At 48.4% G+C, this 17,532-nt stretch overlaps 1 protein-coding gene across 8 annotated transcripts in view; it reads right to left on the bottom strand.

Moving 5' to 3' along the window:
- The window catches only part of Msi2 (musashi RNA binding protein 2), a 370,828-nt gene extending 354,515 nt beyond the window's left edge, over positions 1-16,313 (bottom strand). For all 8 annotated transcript variants that reach the window (XM_041664105.1, XM_041664106.1, XM_041664109.1 and 5 more), the window contains exons 1-5: positions 16,242-16,313; positions 15,918-15,958; positions 15,508-15,589; positions 14,728-14,812; positions 10,839-10,880 (exon numbers count right to left, since the gene is read on the bottom strand). In XM_041664105.1, the coding sequence (XP_041520039.1) occupies positions 10,839-10,880; positions 14,728-14,812; positions 15,508-15,589; positions 15,918-15,958; positions 16,242-16,303 (312 nt within the window). In that variant the 5' untranslated portion in view covers positions 16,304-16,313. The remainder of the gene's footprint in view (positions 1-10,838; positions 10,881-14,727; positions 14,813-15,507; positions 15,590-15,917; positions 15,959-16,241) is intronic.
- Positions 16,314-17,532: the final 1,219 nt, after the last annotated feature.

Below are 17,532 nucleotides of genomic sequence, written 5' to 3'. Positions count from 1 at the left end.
TAAAAAAGATCCTTGGGGAGCTAGCCCCAAGGGAAAAGGGGTGAGAGGTGTAAAAACAGGCTGCCCTGGTTAATATGCACTGTGTTTCCATCTACCCCACTCAGGCACCGGCAAGCTCTTCTCTAGAAGCTTCTAGCAGGTTTTCCAACACTTGCCTGTCATTCTGAACAGTATTATTCCAGTGTCACAGTGAAGGAGATGAAGGTACCAGCTTCCTTCTGAAACAGGTTGACAACGAAGCCAAGGACACTACAAAGTCAGAGTCCCCAAAGCGGCACCTCTCCCCGGATTCCCAGGTGAGCTACCGGCACAGCCGCAGTTCTTCTCCGGGAGTGGGAAATTCTCACCGCAAACTGAACATGGACACGCAGAACTCTCCACGACACTAGATGATTTAAAGGGCATGTGTTGCGATGACCTATTCATGTCATCATGTGAAGTGTTATCAGAAAAGGACCTTTCTGGGATTACAAAAAAAAAAAAAAACAAAAACAAAAAACAAAATAAAACCTCACTGTATTTTTACGGGTTTTCTTTTCTTTACTTTTCTTTTCATTTAGGTTTTTCCAGACAGGGTTTTTGTGTAACAGCCCTGGCTGTCCTGAAACTCACTTTTATAGACCAGGCTGGCCTCAAACTCATAGAGATCCACCTGCCTCCCTCTCCCAAATGCTGGGATTAAAGGTGTGCGCCACCATGCCTGGTGATTTACAGGTTTTCTTCTCCTCCCATGGCTGGAATCCATTTCAGAAATGAAAATATGAGCTTTCATACTCTCCCTTCCAGTGTACCGACAATGTCCAGCTCTGTGGTGTTGGCCTCACAATCGCCCATCCGGTTCCAGCAGGGACCCACAGGGCAGAACAAAACACCACCCACTTTAAAGGCTGACTTCTGGGCTGAAGAGATGGCTTGGGGGGGGGGGGGGGGCACTCATTGTCCAGCCTGCTAGGCGGGGCTCCAGCCCAGGGACTCACAGGGTGGAAGGAGAGAAATAACTCTGGAGAGCTGTTCTTTGACCTCCCCGCGCATGACATGGTGCACACGCATGTGCACACTTTCACACACAAAATACAATTTTTATTTCTTTTTTCATTTCAAACTTGACTGTGCAGCAACTGGAAATAGGTGATACCAACCCAGTCAGTCTGTGTGCAGGGCACTTACTTCAACATATTATCAGGGCTTGGCATTCAAACCCACCACTGGAAAAAAGGATGAAGCCAAAATGTATGCATGTGCACACACAGGGACAGGCACACACACATGCACACAAAAGTGCACGAAACAAATCATGGGAACCGGGACTTGGCCGGTTCCTTGCCTCCCTCCCACCAGAGTGGCCACCTCATTAATGTCACTCAGCATCCCATTTTGCTACACTGTGTCTTTCTGCACCCTGCTGCCATAAGCAGGCCAGAAGCTGGCTCCCATTGTAAACTTCTGTTCTCTGGGAAACTATCAAGAGCTTTGATTGGAGAAAGGGGAGAAAAACCTCTCCCAGAGCTTCCCATCTCCCCCCCTCCAGTGGCTTCTCTTTGGTGCTTTATTCAACATCACTACACACACAAATCATGCTCTGAAAGTCGTTTACAGTATGTCATCTTAGGATAAAAAAAAAGAAAGAAAAAAGAAAAGAGCGCGGTGGCCATGTATTTGCAACTGCGCAAAGAGAATAATTCATTTCGGTGGAGGCTACGGATGAAGCCCTGAATGCATTCCTACACCGTTTTTCCTGCCCTTCAAAACAATAAAAATGTAAAAGCCCAGATGAAGGAGGCCTGGAGGTGGCAGGAACGACAATCTCTTGACCCCCAAGGAATTTATTCTCCGGCATCTTTCCGAAGCACTGTCGTCCCCAGAATGCATCATCAAGACCATTTTATTAGATTTTTCTAAACCCTTGAAATTGTCACATAATTGAAACAGAAACAGCAATTTAGAGCTCTGAATGGATTTCTTAAAAAGACGACTCTCTGCTTGCCCAGCGCCCCCCACTTGGCCGCTCTTGCCCCGAACCTAAATGCAAGTCCCTTGCACACAAAACCCTATTTATCTTTTAAATCCACCTCTACCATAAAAGTTACACATTCCCCTAATGCCATAGATTTCAGGACATTTGGGAGAAACATCCCAGACAACAGGCTAAAAAAAGAATCCATTAGCATTAACTTGCCTGTCACAGCCAGTGACAAATAAATGAACGAGGGGCTTTCAGATCAGTCATTGGTGAAACTACCCCAGGCAGATAAAGACCAGCCCTGGGAGAGCGCAGGCCCTGGAAGAGACCTCTCTCACAGTGGGGTCTCAGCTCTTCCCTAGCTGCAGCCTAGGACGGTATTCTCAAAGGCAGCAAAAACACAGGTGTCCTACACAGAGAAGGAAATGAATTCCTCACACCCACTGAGCATGGCCAAGATAAAGGGTGCATACTATCTCGCCCTGAAAGCCAGGACACCGAGAGTCGGCCAAGCCGCAGACACCAAGCTTCCCATCTCAGTGTGCTGGACCTTGCATCACCTACAAAAAGGGCAACCACGCCAAGCAATCTGCAGGCTGCTGGGTACGGTCTCTTACAGTACAGTGTCCTCTCTAGGGACAGTGACAGGTAACCAATGCTCCCATTGTACCCAGAGACATCACCTCATCTCATCCTCCTGAACAAGTCTAGGAAGGTCCCATTTCACAGAAAACAAAACAAACAAAAAACCAAAAACAAATTGAAGCATAAAAGCATTAAGTGAAGTGTCATTTCACTATGCTAACAAGTTCTCAGATATAAACAACTAAGGGAAAATACCCTGGAGCTTCCTGGATAGATTATAACAAATACTATGTGCCAGCCTGGTTACTATATAACATTCGGACAAAGTAGAAGAAATTAAAGTCTACCAGAGGCATCCAATCATTTGACAATGAGATATGGCATTGTTCTCTACGAAGATGCTGGCGTAGCAGACAAGTCTCAGGCTGGATATACCACTCATACTGGATGAAGCAGAGGAAGCTTAGAGTTCAGGGGAATGAGACCTTGGGATTCCCTTGGACTCGGGTCCAAAGGCCAAACCTGATTCTTGCTATTTCTGTGGTTTCAACAAAGCTGTTCATCTTCACAGGCCTCAGTTCACCCATCTGTAGAGAGGCGGTTCTATCAAGGGTGACGAGAGATCACTGTAATGAGGCTTGGTACTGTCCTGCAACATCAGGTACTATTTTTGAATCATTTTTTTTTAAATATTCAAAATCTCAAACTAAAATAAGCAAATACAGTAAGCCAGGTATACACCTGAGGGGTAGGGAGAAAACACCTTCCCAGATACTTAGAAGTGTGGTGCCATCCTCGAGAGAGGGAGAACAGGCATCAGAACGCTGAACTTGGCACCCAAAAAGATAGCTGCCCAGCTGAACCAACCATTGCAGGTAACTGTGGCAAGAGAACGCCCACCGCCCTGCACAGCACACAGGGAAAGCAGGCTCAGAGATTCCCAACATACAGGCTCTTCCCTCTAAGCAGCCACCAAGCAAAGGCGACACAAGCTGCCATGACCTATGAAGTCTCAGGTCCAATGTTCTCAGCAACAGGGCAGGGGCATCAGAAGCAATCTGCGATTTCCATATGGAAAAATGTCACCTCACTGTCCACACAGGCAGAGGTCATGACCACAGCTTCGACAAGGACAGAGGACAGAACTGTACAATGTGGTCTACACTGTAGTCCCTTACTAAGAAGAGAGAAGGGGGGGGGGGGAGGGTAAGAGGTACAAACATCAGAATGGCAGACTCTGTAAGCTGCCCACTCATCCCAAAGATCAGAGGGGTTTCTACCAAGAGCCTCATACCTGAGATGGTCTACAGCCCTGGAAAACAATCTGAAATTACCCATTAAGCATAAGCCATGAGTCCAGTGTGTGACAGTCTCCCAGAAAGAGAACCAACCATTTTCTCAATGACCTTGACTTCTCTGGGGGTTCAGAAGATCTCAGAGCACCCTGGGCAGCGCCCCTATGCCAAAATATGCCTGGCCATCAAACCCGACCCCAGTGTGTATTACTTTCCAAGCCCGAGACTCTCTCCCTGGCCTTAGAGCACTCCGACATTCTTCTTCCTTGTCGCTCTTCAAGAACCAGCACCAAACTACTTCAGACTAGAGGGCCATCCCCCACAGGCAGCCCCCAGCCTCCTCTACTGTGCAGATCATGTCCGCTCTTGTCACACAGGTCACTGCTGTCGCTGACCCCACAACAGTGTCTCCATCATTTTTCATCCACTCCATTTAAATCAAAGTTGTACGATGTACAAGACCTCTCGGAGAGCTAAGAGGCTTGGTTGTTAGCCGTGGACAATGCACTTGTACCTTTGGGGTTACTGCCTGGTACAGGCAACAAGGCTTGAAGGTAAAATACTGCAAAACTCAGAACAGAATACCTTGGTAAATAATCGTTTAACTACTGAAAGTGATAACTGCATGCGTTAATGAAGGGATGGCCTCTCCCCACCCCAGCATGATTCTGCCTGGCTTACGGGTTCATGCCTGATAATCTGTGATACCCTAACCCGTCTGCTTTATTCATGCAGCCCCGCTGAAATGAAGGTTCAGTGAGTGAGGAGGCCTGGTCCTCCTGTCCACACTATCTCCAGAGCCCCAGGGTGGCTGGCACGCACTGGGCACTCCATGAGGAATAACTGAGGAAATGTTTCCCACAACCTCTAAAGGATGTAGGTGCTCCATTAGTTGCCAACGGCTCCAAGAGCCATAAAAGACACCAAGCTAAGATGCTGGAAATCCAGAGAAAGAAAGGAGCTCCATGCCGGTTCATTTTAGTCACCACACACGCACACACACACACACACACACACGCGCGCGCGCACGAACACGCACACACACACACACACACACACACACACACACGACAGGGGTCCCTGAAGGGTATGCTGCCCAGGAACGCTTCATCGGGCATGTGTGAGCTGAAGATGCTCTGTGGTGTGTGCATGACGACACCACCTAACGAGGCATCAGCAGACAGTGCAGAACTCGGCTTCATGCGGAAGCCGGGATAGCTCAAGCCATGGGATGCATCAGAGAGAAGGGCACAGAGAGATGGGACAAAGGTCTCAGTCCCAAAGCCATGGAAGTGAAGAAAGATGTGAGATAAGCTGGAAAGGGGCCCTCACAGGGATCTTAAAGGGGACAAAACCCAAGGCCAATGCATTTAAACTGCTCCATGGGCAGCAGGACGTCCAAGGAAGCAATGAGGGGCTCTCAGATGCCCTCATGGAAAAGAGAGTCCATGCCAAGAGGGAGCAATGAGTGAGCTGAAGGGTGGTGAGAGGTGTGCAGGTATGTTCTTGGGGCCAGCCACTTGCTGTGCCATCACGTGACCTCATGTGAATTAACACTCTAAATTCAGTAAGTCATAGAAGAGGAAGGGTCACACAACCGTGGTGTATTCTGGGGCTTGCAGCTGAAGAATTTCCAGGTATGAAAATCTAAAAGTGGACACTTGGAATACACACCATATCAAGAGGCCTAAAAGATGGGCCCTCAGAGACTGCCATGTCCCTCTCCCTGCTTGGGGACAGGAAGGAGGCTCACCGATTTACCAAAAGCCACATGACATGGGACAGAGGGGCTCTGTCATCCTAGAAGAATGACAGGAACAAGGGAATCCCAGTCTGGAAGGAATGGCAACATGCAGCGAAAGGACATTTGTAGGACAAAAGTGTCCTTCCTCCATGAGTTGACACCTGCTAAGGACATGGAACACAGGAAAGAGAGGCTCTCTGACAAGCAAGAAGCTAAGCCATTAATCCTCCAAAGTCCTTACTGGTGGGGAAAAGGGACACAGGCACACCACGGCATCCTCGCAGGACCAAGAAAACTTGCCTAGCTGGCTACTTAACTATGGCTGCCGAGATGACAGCTGCAGTTCATCCAAGATGGCAAGACGCTGGGTGACCCAACCTCAAGCAGCAAGGGGGGGCCAGATGCCGGAATTTCACCCTCCGCCCTTGAAATGCTGCCAAGAGACCACTCCCCCAGAACAGGGGGTGTGCACAGGCGGCCACTGCACCCATCTGGATGCAAGCTTCACAGAGAACCTTTTAGGACCCTAAAGCAACGTTAAAGAACAATATGGGAACAGGAAAATCTGGCTCCTAGCTCAACCCTCCACAACTTAACTGCTGTGGTGACTCAGAAGCACCCAACAGAAAATGACTGGGTTGCAGCTACCTCTGGTGAGAAAAAGCTGCCTAGGACTCAACTCCTTTAGTTACCAAACACTGAGCTCCAAAGCTCTACGCAGCCAGCGGGTTTATATTCCGATTAAGATTTTTTTTTCTGAAGTCATTTTACCATGGCAGTTTCTTGACTCTATTAAGGTAATTCTAAGGGTAGGAATATAGTTCATTTGGTAGAGAGGCTGCCTAGCAGGCAGGAAGCCCTAGGTTGACTCTCCAGTACTCCGTAAAACTAAGTATGGTGACCTGTAATCTCCGAACTCAGGAGATAGAGGCTGGAATTAACTGTTCAAGATCAATACTGGCTACAAAATGATTCTGGGGCCGGACTGGGATACATGAGACCTCTGAAAAAAGTAGAAGAAGATTAATTCTATAATGGTATCAGGAGACATGTGCTAGGTGCCACTTGACCATACGCAAATCCCAACAACAATCTGTATTCATTTCCAAAATAACGTGGTGAGGAGCACAACACTTTTTAAAAGTGGGAAACTGAGGCTTGATGGGATTTCAGTGGTATGTCCACAGTCACCCAGCTGTCACTGAAGGCAACTGGAGGTCGGCTGAACAAATGACATCTCTAGATGTCTCTACACCAGCGGCTAAGGTCCCTGCCTCTCGAGTTTCAGGACACAATGAACACACACATGAATCAAAACAGCATATGCTCCCCTGCTGGTAGATCATTTTTTTTTAGGTTTCTCTTTTTTTAACGGTCGTGTGTGTGTGTGTGTGTGTGTGTGTGTGGTGTGTGACGTGTGTGCAAGCACCTGCAGAGATCAGCAGAGTGTGTGACTCCCTAGAGCTGAAGTCACAGGGGGTTAGAAGCTACCTGACATGGGTCCTGGGACCAGAACTCAGGACCTCACAGGAGTAGCAAAGGCTCCCCCCACTGAGCCATCTCTCCAGCTCCATATGCAACATGTTTTTGTGTGTCCATTAAAAAATAAAGTCAGTCGGGCAGTGGTGGAGCACGGCTTTAATCCCAGCACTCATGTTTCAGAACAGCCAGGGTTGCACAGTAAAACCCTGTTTTGAAAAACTAAAAGGCAAACAAACAAACAAAAACCCAAAACAAAAACCCAAAAACATAATCTCCACTTTTTCCTGTTATTGCTTTCCAAAAGTTTTATTTGTTGTATTCAAATTAACTTTTTTGTTTGTTTGTTTTTTGTTTTTTGGTGAGACAGGGTTTCACTGTAGCTTTGAGTTTGTCCCGGAACTCACTCTGTAGACCAGGCTGGCCTCAAACTCACAGAGATCTGCCTGTTTCTTCCTCCTGAGTGCTGGGATTAAAGTCGTTTGCCACCGCTCCCCAAAAGGAAAGCAGTGTTCTTATACCCAAGGACAATTAGGACAGATGGTGAGTCATACCCAGGCTCCGCTCTTGCCCGTAGCTGCATAGCTGCTAGAGTCTAGTTCACTCCTCCACAAAAGAAAAGGAAGCCACAAAATTCACCCAGGCAGCTGACACTTTGACCCAAAGGAGACAGGGAAAAAAAAAGAAATGGCATGATTGATCTCTGTCAGCCTCTCTCTAGTCCGCAGCACCTTCAAATTAAGTCATCTTTTTAGAGTTATAGGACCGTTTTAATTTTCAAAAAGATGGAGGTGAGGGAGAATCCCTATATGTATTTTACAAAATGAAATGCCCCAGTGAAATAGGAAGACACAGAATGATCCCATTTCTTCCTGATGAAGATGTACTTCCCTAATGAACGGCCACTGGCCTCCAAAGAGTGGTCCCTAGACTGGATAATAAAGCCTTGCGAGCATGCGCATTACAAAGGGGGAGATGTTGAGCTGCAAGACTCCACAGTCTGCCTTCGTTGCTCGTTAAAATTCTGGACAAAACAGATTTTTATTTATACGAGACATTAAAGAATATTATGACAGTACTCGTATGAAATACGTTCTTCACTGCCACAGATTTTCTCTGGTCTCAAGTTACAGCTTCTTTCCACCCGTCCTGTTTAACACCTCCACGGAATATTTCTCTGGCAACTGTTAGCAGGGAGGGGCGGCCAGAAAGCAGAGAGAGGAGTTTGAGCTGAAACACAAGCTGATACATCATTAATGAGCCCAGGACCCAGTCCAGACAGAAGGGTACAGTCCGCCCTGTCACCAAGACCCCCACAGAGACACACGGAAGTTCTATGAAAGGAAGATAAACACAAATAAGGCTTCATTCAAAGTTCCCCAACAGTCACCTTGGTCTGGAACCCTGATGGCCAGGCTTAGTTCTGTGGGAAAATTACCGAACAGGGGAAGTCCTTTCCCTACCTATTCCAGTTCCCAACAGAGACACATCTGCACCTCAACAACCTCTGGGCTGAACAACCCCCAAACCACCTAAAAGGACACTCCAAAGGAGTCAGTTAGAGAACACGAGATGGTGTCACAAAATTGGATGATGTCACAAGGGGAGGAGAATGACCAGAACCCAAGAACCTGGAATTTCACTGAGAATGATTTTGGTTCTGCTCTTCATGGTCTGCTGAACCCAGAGAGCCATGTCCCCTCGCTTCTGACAGGGAGACAATGCCCAGTGGTACTCCAGCAGGCCAGCAGTCCAACCACAGAGGCAAATTGCATAGATGTATTTTTTTAAATATCAGTATTCAACCCCTCAGTGTTTGAACTGCCTCATCCGTCCAACAAAGGTGACACATCATCCCCTCACAAAGTGCCTGGCACACACATTCAATTAATATCATCACTAGTTCTCTCAGAGGACGAGTGTGGGACCCTAACATAAAGAGCAGCTCAGAGGCAGGAAGACTGCAAGTCCACTCAAAAATCATCAGGAATAAGAGTGGATCAGACGTTGGCATCGCCATGTCTTAGACCTTCTAGAAGCTTGTTTATCTTACTACAGGAAACCATGAGAAAAGGAAACAAGCTCAAGGAAGCTAAGTGATTTGGCCAAGTTCACCACAGCAAATGACAGGCACAGCTGGCATCTGAAGCCAGGTGGTCCAGCTTGCGCACCCCCTCCATCCTAATGATGATTAAACCAGTAATAACGGGGACGGTGATGCGCAGCGAGGCCCTCGCCAGGCCATGCTTTCATTTTTCACAGGAACCTTGGTGAAGGAGTGGATATCACTCCAGGTTCAGAGACGAGGAAACTGAGCCAGGCCTGGGATTCAGATGTGGATAAAGGATAGGAAAGGCCTTCACAAAGTGAAGACAGGGTACTGCTCCTAAATCCCTGAATTGGCAAGGCAACTGGCCTTTTCCAACTGCCTGAGAACTCACAAACACCCCAGGCTGGGACATGGAGACAAACCTGAGATACTGTCTATCTTGTTTTTGAGTCGAATGTTTGAAAAACCAATGCCACTGCACATTAACGTAAAATCGGCCTTCCTGGCTGGAGAAGGATGTCCACCAGTGAGGGGAGGGGGATGAAACGCGGAGGGAGTGGGTCTGGAGCCATGTTTCCCCAAGTCAAGGCTTTTTCCAGTTTCCCTAAGTCAAGGCTTTTTCCAGTTTCCCTAAAGGGAAATCTAATCCAAGTCATGAGTGATCCAATGACTAACCTGGAAATTTGAAGATTCACACTAGGGAACGAACAGAAATCCTTCCAAGATTCTGAGATGGGAGGAGCGCTCGCCCACTTCATGGAAAGTAACACACAGCTAAAGCCAACCCCAAAGTTTAGGCCACATAAAGGAATCTAAGTTCTTCATTAATTGCTACAATCTGTTTAAGAGTTAGGGGGGAAAGCCACCTTCAAGTATGTACTCTGCTGACTGAAGGGATGTGGATTCCATCCTTTAAAAAAAGATTCACACACTCATTCAAGTGGCAGGTTCCAGACCTGAAATCCTCAAACTACCATACCTTTTTCTTTACCAACGTGCAAAACCATTTTCTCCTCTATATGATCAGAGGCTCTCCACTCTGAGAGCCTCCGCGTGAAGGAATAAACTCAATTTTCCAAGAGCCATTGCCCTTTTTCTTTGTGCGCCTAGAGTTAGAAACCTCAGGGCTTTCTCCCGCCCAAGAATGTCAAGGACACAGGATTTACTCAAGTACGAGGGACAGAAAGGTGTGAGGGGAACAGGAGCGCCAGAAGCCTAAAGGAGCTGCAAGGCTGCCTCCAGCTGCCGCCTCAGAACTGCAACTGGCAGGCACAGGGGAAACATTGTTAACTCTGCACTTTACAGAAGTGCAAGCGCAGTATCACTCCTGTGGGGCAGCGTTGTTTCAACCTCCTCCGTCCAGATTGAAAGGCCTCAATAGAAGGCCCTCCACAGAGAGGCATCAGGAAACGTTCAGCTTTTCCTGATAGGATATCAGCCTTGCTTTAAAATAAATAGAACACTCAAATGCGGCAGGCGTGGTCGCGCCCTCCTGAGAAGGAGCGAAGGATCATATTTGCCCCTCTCCCCAGCTGGATGCTTGGAACCGACAGTGGCTTGCTGACAAGGAGGTGCAGGGTCACCTCACAGAACTGCTCACCTGGGCTTTTTCACCTCCCTCTGCTGACACCCTGAATGCACAAGCGCCAGCCTCCAACAGCTGCCAATGCTCGGTTTGAAGCTTGAAAGTCCCGCTAAAATCCCATCCATGACTCTCCTACTTACCTTGGGCTGCGCACGACGAGGAAATGCAACTTTGGGATCAATCTGGAAAAAATAATAAAAAAAAAGGAAAAAGTCAGTGAAGTAGTTTGAAGCAGCAGACAAAAACGAATAACCAACCACCTAATTATTAATCACTCATTTCTCAGGCTTAGACCTCAACTTTTAGTAACTTCTTGGGCAATTCAAAAGCTCCTTCAGCTTGGATCCCAACTTTCACCATCCTTCTCCCTAGGGGACTCATGAGTTTCACCTTTCTGAAACGTTCCACCACGCATTTTATAAGCCAGAACCCATGCACTCTTATTGAGACAAGGGACTTCTCTTCCACAGACCCAGAATATGAAATGGTACCCAGAGCTTAAAGTGCAATGTGGGGAGGGGCAGAAGATGGATACAATGTTATCTTAAGGGAAAAAAAAAAAAAAGAAAAAGCCCTCAAAATGAATGCTCCTCCAGCTATAAGTAAATGGGTGAATATTTCTTCTCCCTGGCAATTAAAAAAAATTGAAAATCAACAATATTCAACACAGTGTTCACCTCAGATTAACTCACTACGTTTGCAAAATGAAGTTACTCAGGGTGATCCAAAAGATCTTTTGCAGCCAGGTATGGAGGCTCACATCTGAGAGCCCTACACTTGAGAAACCCAGGGAGGAGGAGCAATGAGGGTGGACGCCCCCCCCCCACACACACACCTGGGTTCTAGTGAACTCTCAAAAACAACATTTGCATTTGCCTTGTTGGTATATCTCAAAGAAAGCAGATATCAATTACTTATTTCTTTTAAAAAACTGTAATAAAAGAGGAAAAGAAAGGTTTATGTGTAAATTAAATCCACATGGATTAAAAACAAAAAACAAAAACCACAGGCATGAAACTAGATGAACAATCCAAAGTCCAAACTAGAAAGGCCATTGCAGGGAGGGTTAAAAAGAAAATGACTGGACAGAAGTGGGAATCTAATGCAATAATTCAGGTATTCCCCCAATCCACCTCCACCCCAGTGGAAAAAGCTCCCCATTCTACGTGAGCAGCCGGCTTGCAGAGCACATGATTCTCAATCAGTGACGAGCTTCACAATTCCCACCGAAGCATCTGAGTCTAACAGCTGATGTGAGGAGAAAAAAAGTTACTGCCTAGATAAAAAAAAAAAAGCAAAGAATTCAAAAAAAAAAAAAGAGAGAAAAATCCCATCACTGGTTCCCATTAGATTTCTAACCGTGACAGATCTTTTGAGTATAGTTCAACATGGAAAATGACATGGGTATTGCTACAAGTTATTTATTTATGAGCTCTGGCTTTCGTGTTATAAATTTCCCCCTTTAAAAAGTAAATCTGAACCTCATGTTGGTTCTGTCACTTAAGAAAATAATCATCACACATTGGAAAAACTGCAGGGGTGGAGAGGCTCACACACAATCTCTCCCCCACCCCAGATAATCCCTGGGTCCCTTAGAGCCCCAGACTGTAAGACATACAAAGACAAAATCACTTTTATTAAGATAGTTTAAAAACCTAAACATCTACCTTGCGCTTTTCACTTTTAAGCACCACCTGAGAAATGAGAGATTATTTTTCCAAAGCTAAAACAGATCACAATCTCGGGTCTAGGAAACTACCCTTTCTTAAAGATTAATATGACTGCGTCTACAGGTGTGCCCAGCACAAACTAGAGTTTCTCTACAAAAGAAATACAACAGGTGTGGATTTCCATTCTGGCGCCCAAACTGAGACGGATGCTCGTCTTTGTTCACTCCTGAGGCTTGGGAGATCGGACTGACACACAGGGGCAGTGAGAGCCACCTTGTTTGTGTGGGAAAAGATGACATAGCATCCAGGAAAGGGCAGGGAGCTGGGGTGAGGAACGTACAAAGAAAAAGAAGTGCTAAGATTTAAAAAAAAAATGTAAAATTACAAAACCAAAAGCCAATTGGGGACTGCACTGTATGTGTGTGGTGGTGACATGAGCATGTCACACTGAGAGCAGCGTTCTCCCATGTGCAAAGTTTTCCCACACTTAGATCTCCAAGGCCTAGGAGGCGTCAAGGCAAGAAGGCAAATCCCAACCTTTTGCACATCCCAATCAACTATTTAAAAAAAAAAAAAAAGAAAAGAAAACTACCTAAAATTAAAACATTAGTTACTTAGGTACAGCACTAGTACTGGCTCTAGGGTCCTCTAGAAAACACTAGGGCACTATTTTGGATGCGAATGGCCTTTACCTAAACAAAGCTTTTAAGGTAACAGTAAACAAGATCCTCGTTTCCATGTCAATAAACCAACCGCTTCTGCCTCCTGCACTGAACGTTGAAACAAAGTCAAAAGCTAGGTAATACTAAGTAACAGCAACCAAAATGTCTACAAAACAAGTTAGGGTGGAAAAGCCCAAGGCCCAGCAAGGGATACAGAGGGATACTGGGGAATCTCACTAGCCAGCACCCACTAAAACCAAACTCCAGTTCTCCCACCCAGGCAAAAGGAGTGCACAAGAAATGACAAATCCGCTTTGAATTTTTCCTGTGAAATCTTCCTAGCTCTGTGATGTGGCTAGCGAAGAATTCAAGGAGGAAAAAATAAAATGTTCAGACGTTCCTTATCACCTTACCAGGGATCATTCTTGATATTAAATGATCTGACAGTACAAACAGGCTGGGCTTGCAAGCTCTGACAAGTCTAGGACAATTAATAAAGTGACTTCAGTGTGCAAGGCCTTTTCTTGGGGGATAAGGGCAACACCTGACCTCTTTGATCATAAAAAGAGGAGTTGTTTGCAAATTCAATTCGAGTGCACCAAGGGTTGACCCATTGACCCTTGTGCTTCTTCTCCTCTACTCAGTGTTAAAAGACCAGAGAGCTTGGAAGATCCTCGAATTCTGCTGACTTTACAGAAGAAGAGAGTAAGGGTCTAGTTTTACAGTGGGCGGCTAACTTACCTTCCATGAGCTCACAATAGAACGGGAGCATTCTGGGCAGCCCAAAGCCACATCCCAAATATCACCTTGAGGCCTCTGCCTTAAGCAGTGGGAAAAATCCTGATGAAATTCTGGTGAGCATACAGGGAAGGGAGGGGTGGCAGGAAGCCAGCCGGGGGGGCCAAGCAAACCACTAAGAACTCCCCAGCCTCCTCCATCTTCACAGTTATTATTCCAGACTGAGATTTTCCCCGTATTCTCTGACCTCCACCTAGGAACTTTCACCTCTAAAATCTGGATTTTAAAAACTTCTAATGTTTTAAAAGTATCCATACATAAATGAAAGGATGTGAAGGGGGCCGGAGGGGCGGGGGACCAGGAGGCAACGAGGCAATCACTTGGAAACCCAGGCCTGATCAGCCTTCAATTGAACACCATCTGAAGAAACCCCACTGGATGCCGGAATTGGTTCTGTCAGTACCTCCCTTCCCTTCTCAAATCACCTCTCAAATCACTTGGAGCCCCAGAGAAACCTGTTGCCTGGACCTAAGATAGGCACCCCCTTCCCTCATCCCCATCCCTGCCCCCTCCACCAGGAAGCAGGCTGTGCCTTCCTTCTACAAGCTGAACCCAATGCCACAGGCTGTGTGCTCTGCTGACAAAGAAAGTTCCATTTGCTCTCCGATGGAGTTTCTTTGCAAGGTCCCTTGGCGGGAGGCTACCCTCTCAGGGAACGGACACTCCCTCCCCCCAGCCTCAGCCTGGCAACGTCTGAAGCTGCAGCGGGACAGACTACAAAAGAAACCCCTCCCCAAATTCAGCCACTGCTGCAAACTTCTGAGCTAACTCGCTAGCTGTTTAAAAGTACCCAGTTCTAGCATAGAAGCAAAAGAAGGCGCTGTCCCTTTAAACAGGGCTGTCAATGCCCAGACCGGCACCGAAAAGGGGCAAACAACAACAACAACAAAGCAACCTACCGTCTTGGAATCTAACTCATGGTGGGGCTGACCTAATACTTTATCTACACTTGCTGGGTCTGCGAAGGTGACGAAACCGAAGCCTCTGGAAGGAGACAAAGAGGGAAAAAAAACAAACAAACAAAATGAGACACCACTGAAAGCAACAAGGAGACCCTATATGCAGACTGGGGTGCACAAGTTGCCCCCATACAACCCCATCCCCACCAGCTTTCTCTGTTCTCCTCTAGCCCACAGCCCTCTGCCTTGCGAGGGAAAAATACCAAGGTTAGTGGGGGGAAGCGGGAGGGGGGGGCAGGGCGACTAGAGGTAACTTGGAACACGCTGGTGCCTCCAGTCCGGCCGCCTCAGTTTCCTCTCCTCCTCTTCCCTTTCTTACGGCTTTGTTTTATGCCAAAGGAAATCGGGCAGTAAGATATTTATCCACCTCCTAAAGAGAGGACTTCTGAGTTTGGGAGTGGGAAGAAGGCATACACTCAAAAATTTAAATTATAAAAAAAAAACTGTGGAAAGTGAATGAAGCTGAATGTCATTTTAAACAAGAGAACAAGAAGCGACAGGAAAATGACTTCAAGCGGGAGAGATGGGCGGCTCTGAATCCAGAGTTCGGTTCTAATTAACAATAACCTTTGGGGTTATGGGGGGGGGGGTAACGTTTCAGCCCAGCCACGCGCCTGAGCCCCATTCTAAATCCGCTTAGCTACTTCCGAAGACACCTCCAAAAATAAAACTAAAACTTTGTTCTAAAATAAAGGCAAAATCCAGAAGGAAATGCGTTACCTGGAGCGTTTCGTAGTGGGATCTCTCATGACCATACATTCTCTAATTTCTCCAAATTTGCTAAAATAGTCTCTAAGGCTATCTGTAGAGAGAGAGAAAGAGAGAGATGGGGGGTGGGAGGTGTGGAGTGGGAAAAAAAGCAATGCAAATTTTGATCAAGGACAAAAAGCAAAAGTAGTTTTCTGTTGTTATTCTGTTTTGTTTTTGCAATATTTTTGCACACGCGGGGGAAATTCGGCAACAGAGGTCGCGTAGAGGGCTCGGAAAGGATTTGCTATTTAAAAAAATAACCTTGCACAGGAGAAGTGGGGAGCCAATGGCGGGGAGGGGGGGCTCTTACACTGGGATAACAAAGAGCAATAAAGAAGCCAAGAAGGGGGGACCCAGGCGTCCCCCCCTCACTCCCTTACCTGGTGAGGTCTGCCAGCTCAGTCCACCGATAAACATTTTACTAGAGGGAGAAAACATAACCGAAGTGAGCACCGATGTCAGATCGGCCATTTTGACGTGTAACTTACAAAAGCTAAAAGGAAAGCTGGGGGGGAGCGGGCGAGCGCGAGCCGAGAGGTGGGCTGGGGGAGAAGGTGGCCGCCCCACGCCACCCCACGGTATGCGAGTGCCCCAGGGGTGCGCGCGGGGACGCGGGGGGCGCGCGGATGCCCCGCTCCGCACCGTCGCCCGCACAGCCCCGAGCGAGCCCGCGGCGGCGCGGTGGGCAGCGGCTGGAAACTTACCCGGGGTCGTGCTGGGAGTCGTTGGCGCTGCCCGAGGTACCTGGGCTCCCATTTGCCTCCATAGCGGAGCCCCCCCGCCCCCCCACCCCCGACACACCGAGCCCCACAGCGAAGCGGAGCGCAGCGGCGGCCGGCTCCGAGCCCCAGATCTCCGTCCCTCCTCCCCCGCCTCCTCCCCCCGCCCGGCGGCTGCGAAGCTCCGAGAGCGCCGAGCCGGGCCAGCGGCGAGAGCCCGTCACACGTGGGCTCGGCTCAGCTCAGCCCCGCCGCCTCGCACACCCCCCGTCCCCGCCCCCCCGGCCCATCCCCACCTCTCCCCCTCCTCCTCCCCACCCCCATCTCCTCCTCCTCCTCCCCCTCCTCCCTGCGCACGTGGGGCGGAGTTCTAGAACGTCGTGTAACCAATGCGGTGACGTCACGTACCCCGTTCGGTTCCCCGCCTGTTCGCGCGCGCACACTCGGCCCCCCGTGGCAGCGGGACCCACCGGGGGCGGCGCGCGAGCCCCAAGACTCGAGGGGGGGCCCACGTCAGACGGGCGGGGAGCCGGGAAGTGCACCCCGAGTCGGCTCAGATCACATGGGCTGGGTGTGGGGGAGGGGGAGGCGCGGGGAGCTCTGCCCGGGCTGCTCGCCGGGCGGGGAGGCGGCAGCGCCCCGGACCCCCATAGTTTGCGCTACCCATTCAAGTTCTCGGGCCCCTGCGCCCGATGCCGAGGTAGCACCCGCCGCCTGCCCTGCCTCTGTGCCCCGGTTTCCAGCCACCGCGCGGAAATTTAGGTCAAGGACGCCGGGAGCACACCCACACCCATCGCTCCCGGGGCGGTCCCCGAGACCCTGGGAATCGGGGAGGCTTCGGGATGGAGGAGACCCTCCCGCACAAACACCAGCCACAAGTTCTCATTTTCCCTTCGCGCGGCAAGTTCTCTGGCTCCCGCTCCACACCGGCACGTCCTGCACGGCTCCCCGCCCTTCCCCGGCAGAGGTACGGAGCCGTGCCCGCGAAGGTTATTTTGGAACTTTAAGAAACAGACGCGATACCAGGGGGCGAGAAAGCACTCAAGACAGGGTTTGAGCGCCACTCAAACCACGACTTAAAAATATAATAAAGTGGGATTTTAGCGGTCAAGGTCAAATGATTGGAGTTCAAAGCAAATGTTCGTGGAGAATATGTAGTAGTTTGGGAGCGTCTCGAGGGTGGCTAGGATGGGTAGTTTTTTCAGAAAAAAAAAAAAACTCTACTATCCGTCAGTTAGCTATTTTATTTATTGTGTTTAAAGTTACCCGGGGTTCC

The sequence above is a fragment of the Microtus oregoni genome, unplaced genomic scaffold, assembly GCF_018167655.1.
Source record: "Microtus oregoni isolate MIOR12 unplaced genomic scaffold, Mior012 000015F_ref0000493, whole genome shotgun sequence".
Taxonomy (NCBI): Eukaryota; Metazoa; Chordata; class Mammalia; order Rodentia; family Cricetidae; genus Microtus; species Microtus oregoni.
The sequence above is the reverse complement of the archived record's forward strand: the minus strand, read 5'-3'. Positions and strand labels throughout refer to the sequence as shown.